General features: G+C 46.7%; 1 protein-coding gene and 1 long non-coding RNA gene across 53 annotated transcripts in view; one reads left to right on the top strand and one right to left on the bottom strand.

Annotated features, from left to right (window-relative positions):
* Window positions 1-21,508, top strand: part of Dock9 (dedicator of cytokinesis 9) — a 264,999-nt gene that overhangs the window by 224,155 nt on the left and 19,336 nt on the right. For 27 of the 51 annotated variants that reach the window (NM_001105759.3, XM_087585062.1, XM_087585065.1 and 24 more), the window contains 4 exon segments: window positions 13,444-13,566; window positions 14,758-14,871; window positions 16,267-16,413; window positions 19,381-19,591. In NM_001105759.3, the coding sequence (NP_001099229.2) occupies window positions 13,444-13,566; window positions 14,758-14,871; window positions 16,267-16,413; window positions 19,381-19,591 (595 nt within the window). 51 annotated transcript variants of the gene reach the window in all.
* LOC120097092 (uncharacterized) overlaps window positions 32-21,508 on the bottom strand; it is a 35,187-nt gene continuing 13,710 nt past the window's right edge. The window contains exons 4-5 of one of the 2 annotated variants that reach the window (XR_015639086.1): window positions 1,035-1,776; window positions 32-920 (exon numbers count right to left, since the gene is read on the bottom strand). This is a non-coding gene — a long non-coding RNA (uncharacterized LOC120097092). Of the gene's footprint in view, window positions 921-1,034; window positions 1,777-8,188; window positions 8,809-21,508 lie in introns of those variants that run through there. The other variant, XR_015639087.1, reaches the window with a different exon arrangement.

Here is a 21,508-nt window from a genome sequence, read left to right as displayed (position 1 = left end):
TTGGAGAGAAAATGGCAGCAGAGGAAGGCTCATACCGCCCACCTCCACCATTTGAACTGTTACATCTTGACTAGGGGAGTGTGTGTGCAGCGTTACAGCTCTTGATTGTTTCCATGCAGATGAGGAGGGCTGTAGACAAATACTTCCTGTGACACAAACCAGGCCTGTGGACCCATTTCTGTAAATGTACCCTAGAGCCCTCTAAGGAAGTCTGTGGGGCCCTTACTGAGTACAGGTCTGATGCTGGGTTCCTTTTATGCACCAACAACCATAAAATAGACTGAGTAAGAAGGTAGGAGGACACAGACACTGTCAATAATTGAAAGTTCTTCGAGGTCTTCAGTAAAACATGAGCTGTATAAGGGGTGGAGAGACGGCTCGGCAGTGAAGAGGGCTCACTCCTCTTGCTGAGAACCCGAGCTTCATCAGGGGGCTGTGGAGAGACACTTGTCTCAAAAACTAAAACAAGCAGTATATATAAAGGGGCTCTTAAGTGCAAAAAGCTCAAGAACTGCTATTGTAAATTGTCTCATCTCAAATGGCTCTCAAGATTTAAAGCTAAATATGAAAAAGGAAGATAGTATATTGAATGTACTTCATGAAATTAAAATGGTAAAATGAGGCTTGAGAGACAACTCGGCCATTAAGAGTGCTTGCTGCTCAGTTATAAGGACCCGAATTGCATTCCTTGCACTCCCAACCAACTGTAACTCTGCTCCAAGGGATCTGAGGCGCCCTCTTCTGGTCCCTGTGCATGCGTACACTCATGTGCATATACACTCAGACACATGCACAAAGACACACACAGAAATAAATCCTTTAAAAAGAATACTATTAAATTTGGTTTAATAATGGTAGTGAATTTTTCTAATTATCCTGGGGAGAACATAAGTTGTTAACTCCATAGTAGATACTGATTACTCCATTTTTTTTTTTTTTGGTTCTTTTTTTTCGGAGCTGGGGACCGAACTCCGGGCCTTGCGCTTCCTAGGTAAGCGCTCTACCACTGAGCTAAATCCCCAGCCCCTGATTACTCCATTTTTACACCATGAAATTCCAGGACAGATGGTAGAGCTTTTTTGTTTGGTTTGGTTTGGTTTGGTTTGGTTTGGTTTGGTTTGGTTTGGTTTGGTTGTTGTTTTTGGTTGGTCGGTTGGTTTTGGCTTTGTTTTTGTTTTGACTGGTTTCTTCGAAAGCTGGCATGTCCGAGTTTTCTCTTTGGTTAGCCCATCAGCCCTCGGGCCAGGCTATCTTTGGAGCTCAGTACTTTGTTTGGAATTAGGTAAGGAGCGTGGGGATGCCAAGATCAGTTAGGGATTTGAAAGTCTAGTTTCCAGTAACCTGCCCTGCAGGATAACGTAAAGCTCACCTGTGCACTTCTGATCAAGTCACAGACTGAGGTGGTTTTGAGAACCTAAGGAATCAGCCTCTGAGGTCAAGCATACATCCCCTGGAGAAGCCGATGGGCGTCACCACCTCTGAGTAAGACTTGAGCATGTGACAAAGACCACTTTATCAGCTGTTTTCAGAATAGGGTTGAGCCACTGTGTCCTTGAAGCATAAAGTGGGTAAATCTTTAACAAGGTCCATAGTGCATGGCAGTCTGTAATGGCTAGGATGAGACATCGAAGGGACATAAAGTCCTGCTGTCAAGATTCATACTGACAGGAAGTAACCAGTTCTCGGTGACAGGAAAAGGGACACTGCCATGTTGATCTTCAGGCCGGCTGCTTGGATGTCTCAAGGTAAACAGTCTGTGAGGTGGACAGTCTGTACCTAAGAGGAAGGAATTACGAGGGCTGATAGGAAAGAGGCCTGTGACCCAGTAATAAAAATCACAACCCCTTTATCCTCACAGGTCGATATGAGTAAATACCGTCAGTGCTCTAACATGCCGGTCAGGAGGGACCTAAGTGTGACAGTTGTCTTAGCACCAGGCCTGAGACCCAGGGCGCGCTTGGTCTGTCTTTCCCTTCCCTGCTGAAACCACAGAGTGACTTCCAGGTGCCTAACCACTAATTATACCGAAGCATCCAGTTCCTGTTCTCAATGAATGCTAAGAAGTTAGGGCCTGGGCCTTGTAGGTTGAAGATTCTGCATTCCTAAAGGTACCAGAATTGTACTGGACTCCTGCAACCTTGAAATCACCCCTCCATGACTGATGCAGTAACAGGATCCTGTCGGGGTGGAGGCTGTACATTTGGAAAAGTGGAAAACTCTAATAGAGGGGCTTTAAAAATTCAAAAAGGGAGCCAAACCTGGGGCCATGACTTGCACCTGCAATCCCAGCCCCAGGCAGTGAGCCAGGAGGATTGCAGCGATCTCAAGGTGACCATAGAACGAGAAAGATCCTGTCTCAAATTTAAAAAAAAAAAAAAGTGTAGACAGGTAAAGTGCCAAGTAAAGTGCCAGCTGCTCTCCATGGCCCTTCCATCCCATCAAAGTCAGCACCCCCCAGGGAATCTTAGGCTACCGAGTTCAGCTGCCAGCATGAGATGCAGCCTTGGTCCCTCCAGAACATGGCTTCTGTGTGCTGACCCTGAGGAAATGCGTCTTAGCTTTTGATTGTCCCAGTGAAACAAAGGCTTTGCTTTAGTGGTTCTGGTCTCCTGTTAATCACAGCAGATTCTTCAACTCCAGCTGACCAGAACCCACAGATTTGTAATGCAAAATGTCACACAAATGGCTTAATATAGTCTTTCAAACGTCACAAGCCAGGCCTCCCTTGTCTGTACTGTCCCCAGAGTTTGTCCTCTTAGTCCCTACAACAGCTCACTAAGCTCTGATCACTCAGGGGCTTTTTCAAGCCCAAAGTTCTAAAGTCCTAACAGAATCCTTCCCAAAACAACATGGTCAGGTCTATCACAGCAGTGCCTCACTCCTGGTACAATATCTGTCTTAGGGTTTCTGTGGCTGAGATGAAACACTGTGACCAAAAGCAAACTAGGACAGGAAAGGGTTTGTTTCACTTACAGTTCCACATCACATTTAGCTCAGAGGAAGTCAGGACAGGAGCTAAAGGCAGGAACTTAGAAGCAGGAACTGATGCAGAGGCCATATTGAGGGGAGCTGCTGACTGGATTGCTCCCCGTGGCTTGCCCAGCCTGCTTTATTATAGATCCGAGGACCACTAGCCCAGGGATGATGTCACCCATAACAGGCTGGGTCCTCCCATATCAACCACCAAGAAATATCCTATGGTCTTGCCTACAGCTTGATCTTATGGAGGAATTTCATTGATTGAGATCCCCCCGTCTCCGATGACATTAGCTGTGTCAAGCTGACATAATATTAGCCATCAAGTATGATATCCTCTAGGTTCACAGCAGTCTACGTCTCCAGCCCTTTAAGTTAAAGGAGTAGACAGAGAGATGGAAATATGCACTTTCCCTGGGACCCACTCATGGCCCTTCTGAGCCTAGGAGTCAGAAGATTGGGATTCCTTCACATAGACCATCCATGTTGGTGTGTCCATTTCTGGGCCCTTTTTATTCACCTATGTAACCCCAAACCAGTACCAGTAGTAGCCTGCCCTTCTTCATCTCTCATACTGTGAGGACGTTTCATAGTCTAGGTGATGCTGCATTCTCCACATTGGTGTGGGTTTTGGTTGGTGGTCGTTCTGTTTAAACAGGTTGTCCTGTTGTTGTAAAATTATAATAAACAAAAAGGCTGTCTTTTACTCCCTCTAGACCCAGCACTGCAGTGCCCTAAGATATCTGGTAGATATCTTGCCAGAAACAATATCCTAATTCTGTGGCAGCCCAGAGTCTCTGCCACCACACACTCTCTTACACCTAAATCGCTACAAGAAAGAACACACAACACAGTAACCTCTCATCCAGTTGATAAGATGTAATCGCCCACCTAAACACACAAAGCCCTGTACACATCCATCTTTTAAGAATATTCATAACAACCTGTAAATACACAGAGTGGAATCTTAACATCCGCCTCCATGTTCTCTCGGCTGCTTCTCCCCCAGTCTCCTATTCCAGTCTCCTCCTCTTCCTTCAGACTTTTCTCCTGCCCATCCTTCCTTCTCGTCCAGTGACAGGCCTCGCTCTATCCTGTACCCACCCTCACCTGTATGTCCTGCACAGCCCCAAGTCGTACTCTGGTGGTGTCTGTGGTCCCTAGGTAGAGCACTGTGCTAGGGCTGTGGCTATGAGTTTCGTGAGGATGGACCAACAGAGCATGCTCTACTGGGTGTCCTCAAGAGGACACATAAATCAAGGTTGTGGATTAACTGGACGGTCTGCCTGTACCTGAGGCTTGCGGGAACTGGTCAGCATCCATCTTCATAACTTGGTTGATAGGCGGTAAATGGTTTAAAAGAATTGACTACTATTGTTTTATTAGGCAATAAATCCCACCTGTCCAGTCACCATTGAGTACACGGACTATTTATGAACTCAGTCCAGCAAGTCTCTGGTTTCCTTTAGACAAAATTACGTCTGTTCTGAAACAGCTGCTGGTAACAGACAACGTGTTCGCATCCGTGGAGCATCTCGGGAGACCGAAGTCAGTGATTCTGTTTGTGTCTCATTCTAACTTTGGCACTTGTAACCCCATCTAACTTCCCTTGCCTTAAGTGGGAGTATTCCAGAATTGTCTAAGTTACATGTGTTCCCTCACTAGTGCAGTGATTCTTGTGAACAGTATTGGTCACGGGAGAAGGGGACTTGACCAGTAGAGTTTGTGTGGTTGTCCTGTCTTAGTTCTGCAGTGCGTGCTAGGCTTCCTTGGCAGTGGGCTGCATGACAGAGACAAAGCAGGACAAGATGAAACCATAGCCTCAGATGTTTTCTTCCCACCGAAGAAGGACACTGAGTTCACAGTCCCTGAGAATCAGAATTGGAAGTGTCTGAGTTCCTGTGTCCTGGGAATTTCTGTTTTGACTTCTCATTCATCCATAAACTAACTGTATGTGCCCAGTGCCAGCCAGGGGACTGTGTAAACAGGGAGCCTGCCCTGCATGCTCTCATTTAATGCAGTGCACCCCGACATCCATGTGCCTAGGGGTTACCGGGTTCCTGCTGTAAACTCCAATTATGCTGTAGACTCTTCCTCCCCGACTCAGTTAAGTGTGGGTGGGATACATGAATCAGTGTTTTTTCAGATTGTCTTTTAAAACATAAAGTACGTGTTTATATTCACCAGAGAAGTATGTGCTATACACACCAGGGAAGATAAAAATGTGGTGGGTCTTCTAGAGCAGCAGTTACAGGCTGTTGTGAGCTGCCGTTCCAAATGTGGGTCCTCTGGAATATCAACAAGGGCCTGCATTCTCTGAGCCATGTCTGCAGGCCCTGGGATCAGGGCTCTAACATTCCAGCAACCATGTTCTCGACTGCACAGCACAAGTGTGAGGTAAGCAATGGCAGTACACCATCACCCAGCCTGCTCACAGGTTCATTTACGCCCAAGCAGTAGACATGGAGATGACGTCTGGCTCTATTTTAATGATTACGTCGATCCCATCCTAAGATAGAACAAGTGACCTGTATGCAGAAAAAGTTAAGTACCACACGCAAACACTTTCTTATGTGGGAATTAATTGTAGTACATATATGCACAGATGTGTGTGTACACAGTGTGTGTTAATTGTAGTACACATACACACAGGTGTGTGTGCACACACCATTAGTGTGATTACTGTAGTGCACATACACACAGGTGTGTGTGCACACACCATTAGTGTGATTACTGTAGTGCACATACACAGAGATGTGTGTGCACACACCATTAGTGTGATTACTAGATTGCACATACACACAGGTGTGTGTGGGTACACAGCACTAGTGTGATTAACTGCAGTGCACACACACACAGGTGTGTGTTATGTTATGTTAGCGAGACATCCCTATGAAACGAAACTGGCTAATTTTGCTTTTTTAAACTTCGTCAACACCTTGTGGGTTTCATGCATTGAGACTTTCAGTCTAGTGCCATAAACTGGGTGCTTTATGGATACACAGAGCCCTCCCCAGCCTGTCCCTGTGCATGTCGACAACTCTGAGAAGTAGCTTAGTGTGTTTGTCCAAGGTGGGAAGCCCATCAGGCATTGTGCACAACCACTGTCCTGCCCATTGTGTGGTTTCCTTCTGGTTTCCAGGGTTAGTGATTGTGAGCCAAGGTAAACGGAATTTCTGCTTAGAATGTCATGTGTGCGCTCATGTTTAGTTGGCATGTCTTAGTTTTATAACCCTTATAGTTTTATATTGATAAATATGGTCTATTAAACCTAACGATCTATGATTACTGCTTCTGATTTCTGTCCAAAGCCTTGTCGCTTCATGGAGGAGCTGTAACTGTCTAGGTCTAGAATTAGCATTGGTTCGAATAATTCACAGCACACATGCCTTGGTGTTCAGTAACCCACACTTGACACCATGAGAAAATGATTTAGATTTTATGTGTTAGTATGTGTATGAGTGGTTCCCCTGCATGTGTATCCCTGCACCATGGGCATGCCCATTGGATTCCTGGGAGCAGAAATTACATACAGTGGTGAGGCACCATGTGGGTGCTGGGATTGAACCCTGCTCCTCTGGAAGAGCAGCCAGTGCTCTTAAGCACTGAGCCACCTCTCCAGGCCGTAGATGTACTCTGCTTGCTTTTAGTTCATTTTTGAGAAAACCTATATCAACTCTGCTTTTTATGGCATTTATTACCATATCCTTACAATAAGCAGTGCATTCTGGCTGCTAGGCTATGGATCCTGAATGCCTCCTGACCGAGGGAAGGATAACACAATGTTCCATAGGACGTGAGCACAGCTGGCACCTTCTTTCCTAATGTGTGATGGCAGTGAATGTGTTTTGTGATGATATTTCTGTTTGTTTTATCAAACGCTGCCATTCCTAGCCGTCCTGGGGAGTCTGTCCAGTTGAACAACCTCTTTCCGTGCACGTGTAACAGATTTTCCTCTAATGAGCTTATCTTTATCCTACAATACAGCATGCACTATTTGAAATCAGGCTGCATTTTTAAAACCACCTCCTTTTTCAGGTGGACTAAGCCAGAGTAAAATTGCATTTAAATATCTACCAGACAAGCTGGTAGGCAAGGCTGTGGGGCATTTTCTTGACTAATGATCAGTGTGGGAGGGCCCAGCCCATTGTAAGTGATGCCTTCCACCCCCAGGGCAGGTCACTTGGGACTCGGTGGTTAAGAGGCTTGCTCCTCTGGAGGACCCGGGTTCAGTTCCCAGCACTCACATGGTGGCTCGCATTGCCTGTAACTCCAGTTCCAGACTATTCGATGTACTTGCACGTGCTACACATGCAGACAAGGAGATGCATGGGAATCATTTTAAAGGATATATTTTTTAGAAATTATCTTCAATAAATGACTAATTCCTTTTTCATGTAGAAAACTTTGAGTATGCCACCGTGGTGTGTTTAATCCTAAGTCTCCGCTCACGCTCCTCATGCCTGGACACCTGGTACAGATTCTCCGGCCCATCAAACCATGGGTCAATTCTTCACGTGTCCTGTGTCTTACTTAGGGTTTCTATGGCTATGATAAGAACACTGTGACCAAGAGCAACTTGGGAAGGAAAGGGTTTGTGTCCCCTTAGCTTCGAGGTAATGGTCCTTCGCTGAGAGAAGTCAAGGCCAAAGCTCAAGCAGGGCAGAAAGGTGGAGGCAGGAGCAAGCCTCCAGGAGAGTGCTGCTTGGCTGGCTTGCTCGGCCTGCTCTTGGGTGTCCTCTAGGGCCACCTGCTGTGGGGGCACCTCCCCTGGGGGGGCACCTGCTATGGGGGCACCTGCCCTGAGGAGTTCCTTCCTTGGGGGGGGCCCTTACAAGGGACTGGGCCCTCCCACATTGATCATTAATCAAGAAAATGCCCCTCAGCCGTGCCTACTGGCCTGTCTGGCAGAGGCACATCCGCAATTTTTCCTTCCCAAATGACTCTTAGCTGGTGTCTACCTGTCTTCCCTTCCCCTCATATTTGAGTGGACGCCACTCCTCTGAATTCATGACTCACTGTGAGTTCTTTTGAGCACTTACTGCCATCTTGAATGAACTCACTTGGGTTCCGGCTCCTACACAGAGCAGGAAGTGCTATTCTGTGACACATCTCCACCAGCTGATAGTTCTGCACCTCCTGTACATCAGTTCTGGCTGCTCGAGTATTCCCTTATGGGCCCCCTCTCTGCCACACAGCGGAACAAAAACCATCTGTATTCGTTAGCTTTATTGTCTCTATGACAAGTGCACAAGAGGAAACCATTCAAAAGGAGGAGAGATTTACCGACCATCTCAGAGCCTTTAGCATGTGGTCTAATGGCTCCATTGTTTCTGGGTCAAAGTGAGGTCAAATCATCACAGCAAAAGGATGGGAGGGTGGAGAATGTTCACCTAATGGTAGCTGGGAATGGAAGAGAGAGCGCAAGGGCCAGGGGAAAGACAGTCCTCACAGGCTTTAAGGTACACCCTTAGTGTTCCGTACATAAGTGTCGTGTGACATCTGTGCTTTGGGTTTTGAATGAGAGTGGGGGTGTTGTTGTTGATGTTGTTGTTGTTGTTGTTGTTCTTTTGTTGTGGCATACAGGAGTAAAGTAATAAATAGCAAAAGCATATACCAGGTAGATAGAAACGGCTTGCATGTAACAACATGTATCATATCTAACATTTACAACGTCCAACAAAAAACAATGTGAATAGCCAGTGGGGAGAGCTGGCAAAAGGAACATCAAATCAGGCAACCGCAACGTCCAGCAGAAATGTCCAAGGAAGCCCCTCTGGATCCTCTCCACAAAGATTCCGGCCTCCCTTCTCCACCCCAGGCATTCTTAAACTATGGGGTAAAACAACAGGTTAGCTTGTAGCTGTCCTCCAGGGTGCAAGATCTTTAACACTGTAGCTGTTTACTCTTCTCATTTCTCCCGGACACAGGGGAGCAGCCAGCACTAGGACACTTTTGGAGGACACTGGGAATGGACATGCTTGGGACTCAGATGAGCCCTCCTTGGTCCCGAAGTCTGCTTTCAACTAGTGACTAGCAACATGTGACAATTTACCAGTGTAACTTCTCCCTAGTGACCCACTTTCTCCATCTGTGCTCCTAAAATTTCCCCACCATCCAGACCAAGCCTTCAGCCCAACACTACTGAAAATGCACCCCCACACACACATATTTGGTAAAAATCCACTGAGCAGTTACCTACTACAAAGATTTGGCTTGAATAGATTTGGTTTTGTATCCCTAGTGTCAGGGATGCTCCCTTCTACACGGTGTTTTGTTAAAATGTCTGGGGCAGGGGGATAGCCAGATGGAAACTTTTAAAATCACTTCCAACTTTTTTCACTCCTTGAGAAAATTTTGCAACTCTTCTTGTAATAATCGCCTAAGACTCATTGGAGATTCTTAACATTGTGGCATGTGCCTGCAATCCCAGCACTTGAGAAGAAGATGCTGGAAAGTACTGAAGTCATCACAAGTGGAACTGTATGAGTTCCTGCCTCAAACCCGTGTTCAAGACGGTGCAACAGACCCGGGAATGTGAGTGTTCCTTGGTATGGGAAGGTTTTGTTGAGGGCAGGGGTGGGGAAGAGAAGGAAGAGGAGTTGGAGGAAGAGGAGAAGGAGGAGGAGGAGGAAGGAAGAAGAGGAGGAAGAGAAGGAGGAAGAGGAGGAGAAGGAGAAGGAGGAGGAAGAAGAGGAGGAGGAGGAAGAAGGATGAGGAAGAAGAGGAGGAGGAAAAAGAAGGAAGGAGAGGAAGAGGAGGAGGAAGAAGGAAAAAGAAGGAGGAAGGAAGAAGAGGAGGAAGAAGAGGAGGAAGAGGAGGAGGAGGAAGAGGAGGAGGAAAAAGAAGGAAGGAGAGGAAGAGGAGGAGGAAGAAGGAAAAAGAAGGAGGAAGGAAGAAGAGGAGGAGGAAGAGGAGGGAGAGGAGGAGGAGGAAGAGGAGGAGGAAAAAGAAGGAAGGAGAGGAAGAGGAGGAGGAAGAAGGAAAAAGAAGGAGGAAGGAAGAAGAGGAGGAGGAGGAAGAGGAGGAAGAAGAGGAGGAGGAGGAGGAGGAAGAGGAGGAGGAGGAATGGAACAGCCAGCACCATCTGGAAGAGTCCAGAGCAGAGAAGAAAAACTGGGCTGGACATAACATGGCCAGGGCTGGAGAAGTGAGAGAACAGTGGAAATAGCAAGAGAAGCTGAGACCTGAGAGAATCCTAGAGAACTGAGTGTAAGCGTAGGTGGGTGTAAGGACAGCCAGAGACAGGACTCTAACTGTGTAACAGGTACTTGCGATGCTGAGGGAGCCTGGAGGCAGCACTAATGTACAACCACACGTAGCTGTCTGTCCGTCCACCGGAGGCAGGGAAATAACTCGTTTTTCACAAGTTCCTAGAGAACACTGGCTTTTACCTTACTGCCAGAGGGCACCTACTGAATTCATCTCTGCTCATATAAACTGCCTTTGGGAGTTTGGGGGACTGGAGTTTCCTTTGCACCCGATAAAAACAAACATAATTTACTTCTGGTTTTTATTATGCTATAATTGCTAAGGCAACAGAATTAAAGTTACCTAGTGTTCATTTATGATCCGCCATAAATAGGTGCCATCATTCTGTCCCCACAGTGTGACCGTGGCAACCAGTAAAACCAACTGTATTCTTCACAAAAGCCTACATTCATGGTAAACCTGGGTGTTAGCACACAGGGACCATGTGGTTACACTGTAGAACAGTTTGAAAATAAAGCTGTCCCCTGGGAAGCGGTCTCCTTGCTCCTTCAGGCTCCTCTGTGGTCCACCGAGATGCAGGGCTTGGGGAATATGCGTTGGTGGTGGGCCTGACTTAAGATTTGTGACAAGTACAAGGCGTTGGTAAGTCTCATCAACACCTCTCCCACACAAAGGAGTTACTGGCACGTGGTATTGCTAACATCACTGAGGAATATATAAGCTGGCTTCTAAGAACCGCTTGGTTACTGACTATGTATGTCAGGTACTGTGAAAAAATATGTACCCTGTAGTAAAAAGATCTTTTAAAGCAAAATTAATACAAAGTAGAAAGTGGTAACTGAAATGTGAGAAGCTCAACTGGCTTGTGAGTTAGCATACAGAACCTACAGATTCCGGAGCATTCTGGGGAGTGGGGTGTAGCCTTACTGAGCTGCCCAACAGCAGTGAGGGGGAACCTCAGACTCATTCTATTTTACAGTGACGTGAATGTGACTATGAAATTATACGAGCTTTAGTTCTGTGCTTTCTCCTTTAGCTTTTTTTTTTTTTAATAAACAGTGGGACATGAAGAAATACTTGGCCTGTTTAGTGTGCTAGATGCCCATTAGGAAAGACTAGAAGTAAAAGCAGAGCAGATGTCTTTATAACGTACATGCAAAGGAGACAGGATGGCTCTGGAACGTTCTCTGGGTTCTCTGCCTCTGTTCCGGTGGTTACTGTGTACATCTGGCTTTAATGAGAGCTACAATAAAGCTGAGACGAGTCTCATACCTTTTTATAGGCACTGGCGGTGCAGGGGTCAGTCCCACAAATGACAATTTTATGACGTATGTCGTAAATAATGGCATAGGAGTTAAATGGGCCCGATTGCACAGGATCATCCAACAAGCTAATTAAAATGGTATTTTCTTTGGCTCCGTAAACTGTGGGCAGTGGACCTGTGGTGAACCTTAGTCTACAATTGGGAAGCATTGTGTGAAATTCTGGAAGAACTAGTAAAAAGTGAGGAAGGAGAAAGGCATATGGGGTTAAGCATGTGGCTCGATTGGTACAGTGGCTAGCTGCCATGTAGGAAGCCCTGTCTGTGTTCACTGTTCCACACCATGGAAAACCAGATGAGTCCAAACTGGGATGCATGAGCTGTCTCAAAACAATAGCAATCAAAAATTCAAAAGAGAACCTCCCCTCCCTCCTCACCACCTGAGGCAAGAGGGAGAACTGGCCCCTAGGTCATGAGAGCCGGCCCTGCCCGTTGGCATCTGCAGCACTGGGTGAGCTAGCTGGGCAGTGTTGGAGAGCTTGCCCTGGTGGTGTGGGTGTGGGAAAGTTGGCAGGCTGACCAACTCAGCTACCACCTAGCCCCAGATCCAGGGCTCGGATTTGGCCCATCTGTGAGCTGCTGGGGCACTTGAAGTGGGCCAGCTTTGGATCTGATCTGCTGATCCAAAGCTGCAGGATCCCCATAACACAGGGCAGCAACAGGCTATTGGAGAAGAGTCCTGGTGAGGACCCAGTAATTAATAGAGGGGGAAGCCAGACCAAAGACTCACTGCAATGAATGCACGTAAAGATGTGTGAACAAACGGGTATGCTGTGGGACGTATGGCTTCTCTGAGGGGGAAGGTCCCAAGGGCAGAGGGCAGATACAAAGGGAGAGGGAGATGAGTAGGATTGGGGTGCATGATGCGAAATCCACAAATAATCAATAAAAAGTTAAAGAAAAAAGTGATAGAGAGAGAGATAGATAGATAGATACATACATACCTACATACATACATACATACACACACATACACACACACACACACACACAGATACACAGATAGATACATAGAAGCTGCCTTCCAGTTCCAGTGTTAGAGAAGGGACATATACATTTATCTTATGGAGTACAGGGCAGAAGCAGGCTCTTTGGTCCCTTCCCATGGCCCCAGTAGGCTCAACGCTGTCTCTGTTGTGTCCACCATTTCCATCCGAGCATTCCAAGTTGGGAGCCTAAAACTGACACCATGATGAGCCAGTGTCTGTGACTAAGAAAAAGATGGTGTTAGTGTGACTAAGCCATAGACAGTGTTACCTCCAAACTCCAAGAGCTCCAAAGAAGGCAGGGGACTGTGCAAACGTGTGTTAGAGGTAATTGCCAATGGAAGGGGGGGAGGATACTGGGGAAACAGACCTAGGCCCCACCACACACCATCCCTGGATCACTTCAAGACATTTACTTGGAGTTGAAGTCATGCTTAGTAATGAATGCTCCTTGTCTCCACCTGTTCAGCATTTGTTCATCAGAAAGGAAAGCTAGTGACAAGAGCTGGGAGTCTACCAGTGTCAACTTTCTATAACTTCTTAAAATGTTCAATGTCTGTGAGTGTTTTGTCCGTGTGTTATATGTGTATCACATGTATACAGGGCCCACAGAGGCCAGAAGAAGGCATCGGAGTCCCGGAGACCATTGTGAGCTGCCCAGTGTGGGTGCTGAGCACCGGTCTAGGTCCCTTTCAAGAGCAGTGAGTGCTCCCGACTGCTGAGCACTTGGGCCCCAGCTAGTGGACCTGTTTTGTTCTTGTATGTAAACAGATGTGGGGGAAAGCCCCTTAAGGAATCCGGTGTAATGAGCTGTTACAGTTGTGGAGTTAAAGTTTGCGCATTGTAATTCCACTGCGAGCAGCCTTTGGATTGCACATTCCACAAGGAAAGCAATGGCAGGTTCTCCATAATCTCTCCCGGCCCGCCCGGCCCTTCCTCTCTGATCAGGATGTGCTGATGGAGCTGCTGGAGCAGTGCGCAGATGGACTTTGGAAGGCAGAGCGCTACGAGCTGATTGCTGACATCTATAAACTCATCATCCCCATCTATGAAAAGCGGAGGGACTTTGAGGTACGTGCCTGTCTTCCTGTTTGACACGCCCCAGACATCATGCAGAAGCCAGAAGCTGCCTTTGCAGTGATGCCCAAGTCTCCATGTTACATCACTAGTGGTCGACAGTCACTGTCTATAAAGATTGGCAGACTTCACCTATGCTGCCACCCCCATGTCTTGAACTGATAGGGTCTCATGCCAACACGGAACTTTGGGAAAGTTTTCCCAGACAGAGTCAGCCATCTGGGAGCATCCTGCCTGACATCAGGATCTTCCCCACCACTGCGTGTCAGCCTGGAAATAGACTCCACAGTGGGTGCTCATTGCAGATAGAAAAGGCTGCAAGCCAGAGATGATCGCTGTGACTTACACAGTCAGGATGGGCTCCTGGGACTGAGGAAATAGGCCAGGCAGAAAAGCGCTTGCCCCGAAAGCCCCAGCACCTGGGGTCAGTGCCCAGAACCCACATAAAATAGGTGGGTGTGGTGACACGCTTCCATTCCCAGTGCTGGAGAGACAGAGATGGTGAACTCCTAGGGCCCACTAGCCGCCCAGTGTAGCCTCCCAGATGAGTTCTGAGCCAGTGTGATAAAGTAAAGCCAGAGGAGCTGAGGCAAAAAAAGAAAAGAAAAGAAAAAAAAAAGCAATGGTTTCCCATGGCCTTACTTTATCACAGCGCATACCTGTGGCCTCATCCTTGGACCTGACCTAGAATGAATGTTATCCCTTCATCACAAATTTGTGTGCACTCAACTCACATGGCCTTACTTTATCACAGTGCATACCTCCCACCCTTACACACATGCACACCTCCCCACGCTTCCCACCATTGCACACAATATGCACACTTCCCACCCTTACACACATAGGCATGCCTCCCAACCTTACACACTCATGTACAACTCCCACCCTTACACACACATGCACATGATATGTCCCACCCTTACACACATGCAGGAATGCCTCCCACACTTATACACACAGAGGGATGCCTCCTACCTTTACATACACACGCACCCTCCCTTATACACACACATGCACAACTCTACCCTTGCACACACATGCATACCTCCCACCCTTACACATGCATCCAGTGATTCTTTTTCTACTCCATGTTAAGGTATTTACAGCTATATCATCACATTTACTATGTTAAATTGTGTTCTGTTATTGCAAATAAGACGAACTGTGTTCTGTTATGCTTTCTAGAGACTAGCCCACCTGTATGACACGCTGCACCGCGCATACAGCAAAGTGACAGAGGTCATGCACTCGGGCCGCAGGCTCCTGGGGACCTACTTCCGGGTGGCCTTCTTCGGACAGGTGAGCCTTCTCACCCTTCTGTAGGCTGTTCCCCATCTCTTCCTCCTGCTAAAGTGGTATCCCGGGAGTTTCCATCCCATAAATGCTAATGTGATAAACTTGTCAAATGTACTGTGGTTCTTATCTTCCTCCGTAGTAAACTCTCTACTTTTTTTTCCTTTCTTCCTGTCTTTCCTTTATTACTTAAGGCAGCGGTAAGTCTCTCCTCCCCAAGGAGTTCTTAGCATCATCTTTTGTTCTTCCCATGTGGTTCACAAGTTTCCTTTCCAAGCCTTGTATGTACGCTGTCTAGCCATTTCAAACTCCAAAAAGAAAATTAACATTTTATTCCATTCACAGAAGTCATCAGTTTCCTCACACATCAGTATTGCATGTTTTAAACCACAGCTCAGACCTCCTTTGTGCCTGTGTACCACTGTGTTTCACATGCTGTCTGCACAGGAGGTTACCATCGTAATCCTCGGGTAGCCCTGTGGGAGGGGGTCGTTCAAACTTCAGTTTTAGCCTCAGGTTCTAACATTATTAAACACAATAGATTATCATTCATTTACGTAGGGCATGTGGTTTTTTGTGAGCACTTTATAACCTTCGATTTCTTCTGTTATTGTCTTTTATAACTTTATAGCAATACCAGTTTACAGACAGTGAAACAGATGTGGAGGTAATTACAGTAAATGCTTCTAAAGCAAGTAACCTTAGTGAAGTGACTGCCTCTAAACTCCCAGTTTGATGTGGACTGTTTGTGTGTTTGATGTTCGCCTGTTTGTATTTTGTTTTTTTCCCACACATATATTGTGTTTTTTATACCATATTCTCTCCTGTTACTTCAGATGAGAAACTTTTTGAACATTAATTTCAAATATTAACCCCCAATCTGAACATTTTAATTTCCAACCTTTTTCACTTCCCATACGGTTCTAAAACCGCGGGCACACGTGACTGGTGTCACACCAGTAATGGCTGACTGTCCTGAGAGCAGGTTCTAATTCCGTGCTGTTGAACCTCAGTGGTCTTTTTCAAAACTAAAGAACAATCGAATTCACTCAAACTTTATGTCCTTTCTGCCAGATCTCCTCCAGACCTGATGTGTGTCCGTGGTGTATCACACACGGCTAGTCGTTTCTCCGTGGGCCCTGCCTCTTGGGAATGTGAAACAGGGTTAACTCCCATTAAACTGAGAGCACGATGTCTCAGACCCCCAGTCATTCATTTCACCCAACACTCGGTGACTTCATGCGTTTGCAGCCTCTCCTTTTATCTTTGCTCCTTGACTCCGAGTTAGAGCCCTTCCCCCAGTTTGGACGGCCTGTTTAAGTGGGTTGACTTTGTTCCTGTTTCTCACTGTCATGGTCAGCGGATGACTTACTCAGGGACTAACTGCGCTCATCCTCACAGGGATTCTTCGAAGATGAAGACGGGAAGGAATACATCTACAAAGAGCCCAAACTCACGCCTCTGTCAGAGATTTCTCAGAGACTCCTTAAACTTTACTCGGATAAATTCGGTTCTGAAAATGTCAAAATGATACAGGATTCTGGCAAGGTACGACCTGTGCGATAGCCTTCATAGCCGTCTTTTAATTATGTCACTGGCCATAGAGTATGCGCTCACAGATGTGAAGAGGTGGTAAGGAGAGTCGCCCTCAAGTGACACTGTGCTTGCTTCCCCCATACTTGCCTGTCTGTTCTTCACTGCATAATTTAGCTGGGACACGGGCAAATGCCTGTATTCCCAGGACTCTGTAGGCTGAGGCAGGAGGATCATACCTTACAAACCAGCCTTAAGCTAAGTAGTGAGACCTCGTCCCCAAAACACCCAGAAACAAAAGTGTCCTCTTTTACCTCGTAATTCGCTTACTACTGGCTCGGCTGTGTTCTGTCCCAGATGTCTCCAAGGCTGTCTTTGACCACACCTTCCCGTAGCCAGGCGTCTGACCTGACTGCACCCCTGTGGTACAAGCTCAGACAGACCAAGTAGGTCACCCTCTAGCCAGAGCGACTGAGGGTGAGACCTGCTCTCTTCAGAGTGGCTTGGCTCTCAGGAGGGCCCTTCTCACACCACACAGTTGTCCTGAGCACTCATGTATCTGCCCTGTCCAGATGACGACCAGGAAGCTGGGTGTCCCTCCGCTTCCCAACCCAAGCCAAAGGCACATTTTAAAGATGTTCTGGTTTTAACTTTCAACTTTTCCATAGCTCCCTACTTATCAGAGCACAAGACTGGGGAAAATGAGGGCTCTCGGGGACCCTGTCCCCAAAACACACTGCTAGACCCTGGGCGGCCAGCCGAGGACTCAGGAATAAAGAGCTATGGACTCCTCCCTTAGAAAGAAGGGAGCTTTTCATTGTTGGAGAGACGAAACACGCGGCTGGATTTTGTGTTTTTAAAGACAGGAAAGGTCTGGCTACATAGGTCAGGCTGGCCATGAACTCATCGTCTTCCTCTTAGTGTCCCCGGCTGCTGGAGTCCCCGGGTACCTGTCACATCTGGCAGCAGAACCCTTTGCCCTCTTTGACCCTCACAGAGACCAGGTACACACGTGGTGAACAGAGAGACATGCAAGGCAAAACATGCATACAATAAAAAGTAAAACAAAAAGTTCCAAATGGATCAAGTTGCTTTGTCCAGTTAGGCTTCTTCCGGAAGAGTCTTGTGAAAGCAGAGAGGCAGCTTCCACATTCAGCCCTTCACCCAGGCTCCCCGTTCTGCTCCCTGCCCATTTCCAGTGTGGCCCGATGGGACTGCCCTGTTGTAGAACCCTCTTGCCCTGTCAGTCACCAGTGCTCCCTTCCTGCAGCCTGTACATACCAGCAGCCGTGACACAAAGCGTAGAGAGGTACACCCAGAACCAGGCGGAAGCCCCATTCTCTCTGCCTTTGAGTTGATTTTGCTAAAGACAGTCTGCGTTAATGGAGTCAAATGCAACTGCGTGATGGTGAAGCCAGGGAGAGGCTCAGTGGGTGGAAGAGCCTGCACACAGACCTGAGAGTGCAATCTCTGGATCCCACGAGGTTCCTGCAGAGAACCAACTCCAAAGAGCTGTGCTGTGACCTCTACATGCGTGTGCCATGGCACACATGTACCTGCATACACATGCACACGCACAAACAATAACATAAATAGAAAGTACAATTGCGGTAAAGCTCTATGAATTTTTTAAACTTTGGCACTAGACACTCTCATGCCGACATTTTCTGTCTTGTTCTAAGCATGTGCAGAGCAGTGAAGGCGTCTGGCTGCCCTGAACACTCCACACACCATTGCTTCCATGGCCATTTTATTGCTCTGGGTTAAATGCAACTAAAACGTGCAGAATTGATTTGTCTCGCTAATGGAAATCAATTTTTGTCTCTCTGTGCAACATGCCTGTTTAATTTCCCATCGCGTGTGAGGTACCAGAGGACCACCAACTCTCACAGCTCCATCTCAGAATTGTTCCTGTACTGGGTTAACCAGAAAGGAAAGCTACTATCTAATTGTAAATTAGGTTAATCTGCACGTGTGTTAAATGAATTCATCTGCAGCTGTCGGCGTCTCATTTGATCTGACAACCAGTTAATAATAATTTAGGGCCTAACATTTGATCCTTATTTTTTAAGTAAACCTTTTTTTTTCCTAGCCAAGTACATAAAAGTACATAAAACGAACAAAAATTAAAATAGAGAAATCCAGGCGAAGACAGGGAAGGGTGGTAGACCCTGAGCAAGAGAACTCCCAGGGTTTCCTCACAGTTTTCCTCGGTGTCATGGAAAGAAATAGTGGGGATTCTAGGTTACTCAAGAGTGACGAGGCCAGGCTGGTGCTGTGACTCGCACTGTCCTTCCACCACTTAGGAAGTGGACACAGGATAGGGGTCATAGTCACACTGGGCTACATGAAACCCTGTTGAAAGCAAGATGGGTGGGGAGGGGCGATGGGAAGAAAGGAAGGAAGGGAGGAGAGGGGAAGCAAGGGACAAAAAGCCAGAGTTACTTAAATGTGAGGTGTCGTCATTGGTTAGACTCTGTCTTTCTAGACACGTCTGAGGGAATTAGATGGCCCGCGCAGAATTATTGTTGTCTAGTACCATGGTGCATTGTGTTTATAGAGAAAAATGTTCTTTCTCACTTTTACGGAAAAAGCAGGTGGTATGTTGTGGTGCGTAGTGTTTACTCTGACGTGTGCATACGTGCATGATACGTACATACTGGTATATGTGTGCTTATAAAAGTCTAAAAGCAAGGTATAAATTGACACATGGATGAAGTTGTTATAATGAAACCCATTACCATGTTTCCTAACACGGAGAAATCAGTTTAGAACTGTCTCCACACATTCGTGTGTGCATATGTGCACGTACGTGTATACGAATCTTCTCGAAACAAATACAGCAATTGATCCTGTATAGCAGCGTTGATCGTGGTGGTAGACATACCTGCTACATTTTTTCTCAAAATGTTTTCTAGTTAGAAGTTTAGACTGGGAAGATCCCCAGAGACAGCACCTGACTTGTTGCTTATTGGGTTAAAGGTCAACCCGAAGGATCTGGATTCCAAGTTTGCTTACATCCAGGTGACCCATGTGACCCCGTTCTTTGATGAAAAGGAGTTACAGGAGAGGAAAACAGAGTTTGAACGATGTCACAACATCCGGCGCTTCATGTTCGAGATGCCCTTCACCCAGACTGGGAAGAGGCAGGGTGGCGTGGAGGAGCAGTGTAAGCGACGGACCATCCTGACAGGTGAGCCTTCCTCTCCAAGCACACAGCTCTTCCAGAAGAAGGATGTGTGGTTACCAAAAATAAACCAAAGGCACTGGCTCAGTGGCTGAAAGCACTTTCTGTTCTTATACAAGGCCCAAGTTCAGTTCCCAGAGCACCTGCATGGGAACTTACAAACATCTGTAACTCCAGTCCCAGAAGTCTGAGGGTATCTGACACCCTCTTCTGCTTTTCTCCAGCACTGGGCACCAAGTCCACAGACATACAGGCAGACAAAAGACTCATAATGTAAAGATAAATAAATCCTAAAAAATTAAAGTAAGCAAACTCAGGATATGGGGCAGAGAAATGTCCCAGCAGTTAAGAGTGTTTACCACTCTTCCAGAGGTTCAGTTCCCAGCACCCACAGCAGGCTGCGGCAAGTGCCTGTAGTGCCCTCCCCCCTGGTTCTCATGTCCTGTTCTGGCTTTGTCAGGTACAGATGTGCCCACATACATACTCACCCATAAACACCCACATACATACAAATACACACATGTCCATGTGCACTCACCTGTACATACTCAAGGTAAAAATAAAATTAAAAATAAACTCAGGCAGCATCATACAGCATTTTTTTTACAATTTATGTGAGGGTTTTAAAACACATGAAGAAGCTTACATTTATGAAGTTTCCCACATTTAAGAAACTCTTCAATGCATTAGCCACACTGCCATCCCAAGGATGAGCTCGCCCTCTCCTAGCACACATTCGGTTTCCCTAATGAGCACCTGAGTGCCAGATCCTTACCAACTAAGAAAACTGTTTCCAGACGATACGTTCTTGTGATTACCAGTTTCAGTGCTATCTGTACAGCAATAACAACCTCACCTTTGGGTTTTTAAATCAGCATTTCTCAGAGTTTATCCCGGAGCCGCCCCTGGGAATTTAAACTAAAGATTTTTCAGGCTCTACCCACCCCACCCCCTAAATCTGATGAATCAGAAATAAGGGATGGTACCCAAGCTCCTGTGTCTGCGAGCACTCCAGGGGACTCTAGGTGCATGCTCAGACCTGGGAACTTCTGCTGGGGCTGGGGGAAGGGAGCTCACCGCTGAGCTGGGCATTTACTTTTATCACGAATCTTGATTCATAACAGGCTGTTCTCTCTGGGCACATGCTCTTCCGGTTATGGTTCATTCACATTTGTTACTGAGCCATTTTAGATTAGATAAAGAACGTGAGCTGAGCTCTCTATCACCACAGAGGACAAAGAGTAGCTGGCTTCAAAAGAGATACAACAGACACAGCCATGTTGGTTCTGAGAATAGCCACTCACCACACCTTAAGGGCTGAGGAAGTTAAGTGCCTGACCTGGGACTCCTACAGACCTGAGTCACTGTCTCACTGTGTGAACTTGGAGAGATTGCCAAACCTCCCTGTGCCTTCCTCTCATTGTGTTAAAATATCCTGTTAAGTACAGACAGTAGGGGAAAGAGTATGCTTTGGGTGGCCAGATCTCACCCACCATTGAACTTTTAACTTTAGGGGTTGACAGTGAGCACAAGGGAAGCACACCAGAGATAGTGTAGCCACAGACAGCCAGAGACAGTATAGCCAGAAACAGTGTAGTCAGAGACAGTGTAACCAGAAACACTGTAGCCAAAGACAGTGTAACCACACACAGTATAGCCACAGACACTGTAGCCACAGACAGTATAACCACACACAGTGTAGCCACAGACAGCCAGAGACAGTATAGTCAGATACGGTATAACCAGAAACAGTGTAGCCACAGTGTAACCAGAGAATGTAGTCAGAGACAGTGTAACCAGAGACACAGTAGCCAGAGACAGTGTAACCACACACAGTGTAGCCACAGACAGCCAGAGACATTGGTATAACCAGAGACAGTATAGCCAGAGACAATAGTATAATCAGAGACAGTGGTGTAGCCA

Source organism: Rattus norvegicus, chromosome 15 (genome assembly GCF_021556685.1).
Source record: "Rattus norvegicus strain SHRSP/BbbUtx chromosome 15, alternate assembly SHRSP_T2T, whole genome shotgun sequence".
Taxonomy (NCBI): domain Eukaryota; kingdom Metazoa; phylum Chordata; class Mammalia; order Rodentia; family Muridae; genus Rattus; species Rattus norvegicus.
This window is presented reverse-complemented; position numbering and strand designations above follow the sequence as displayed.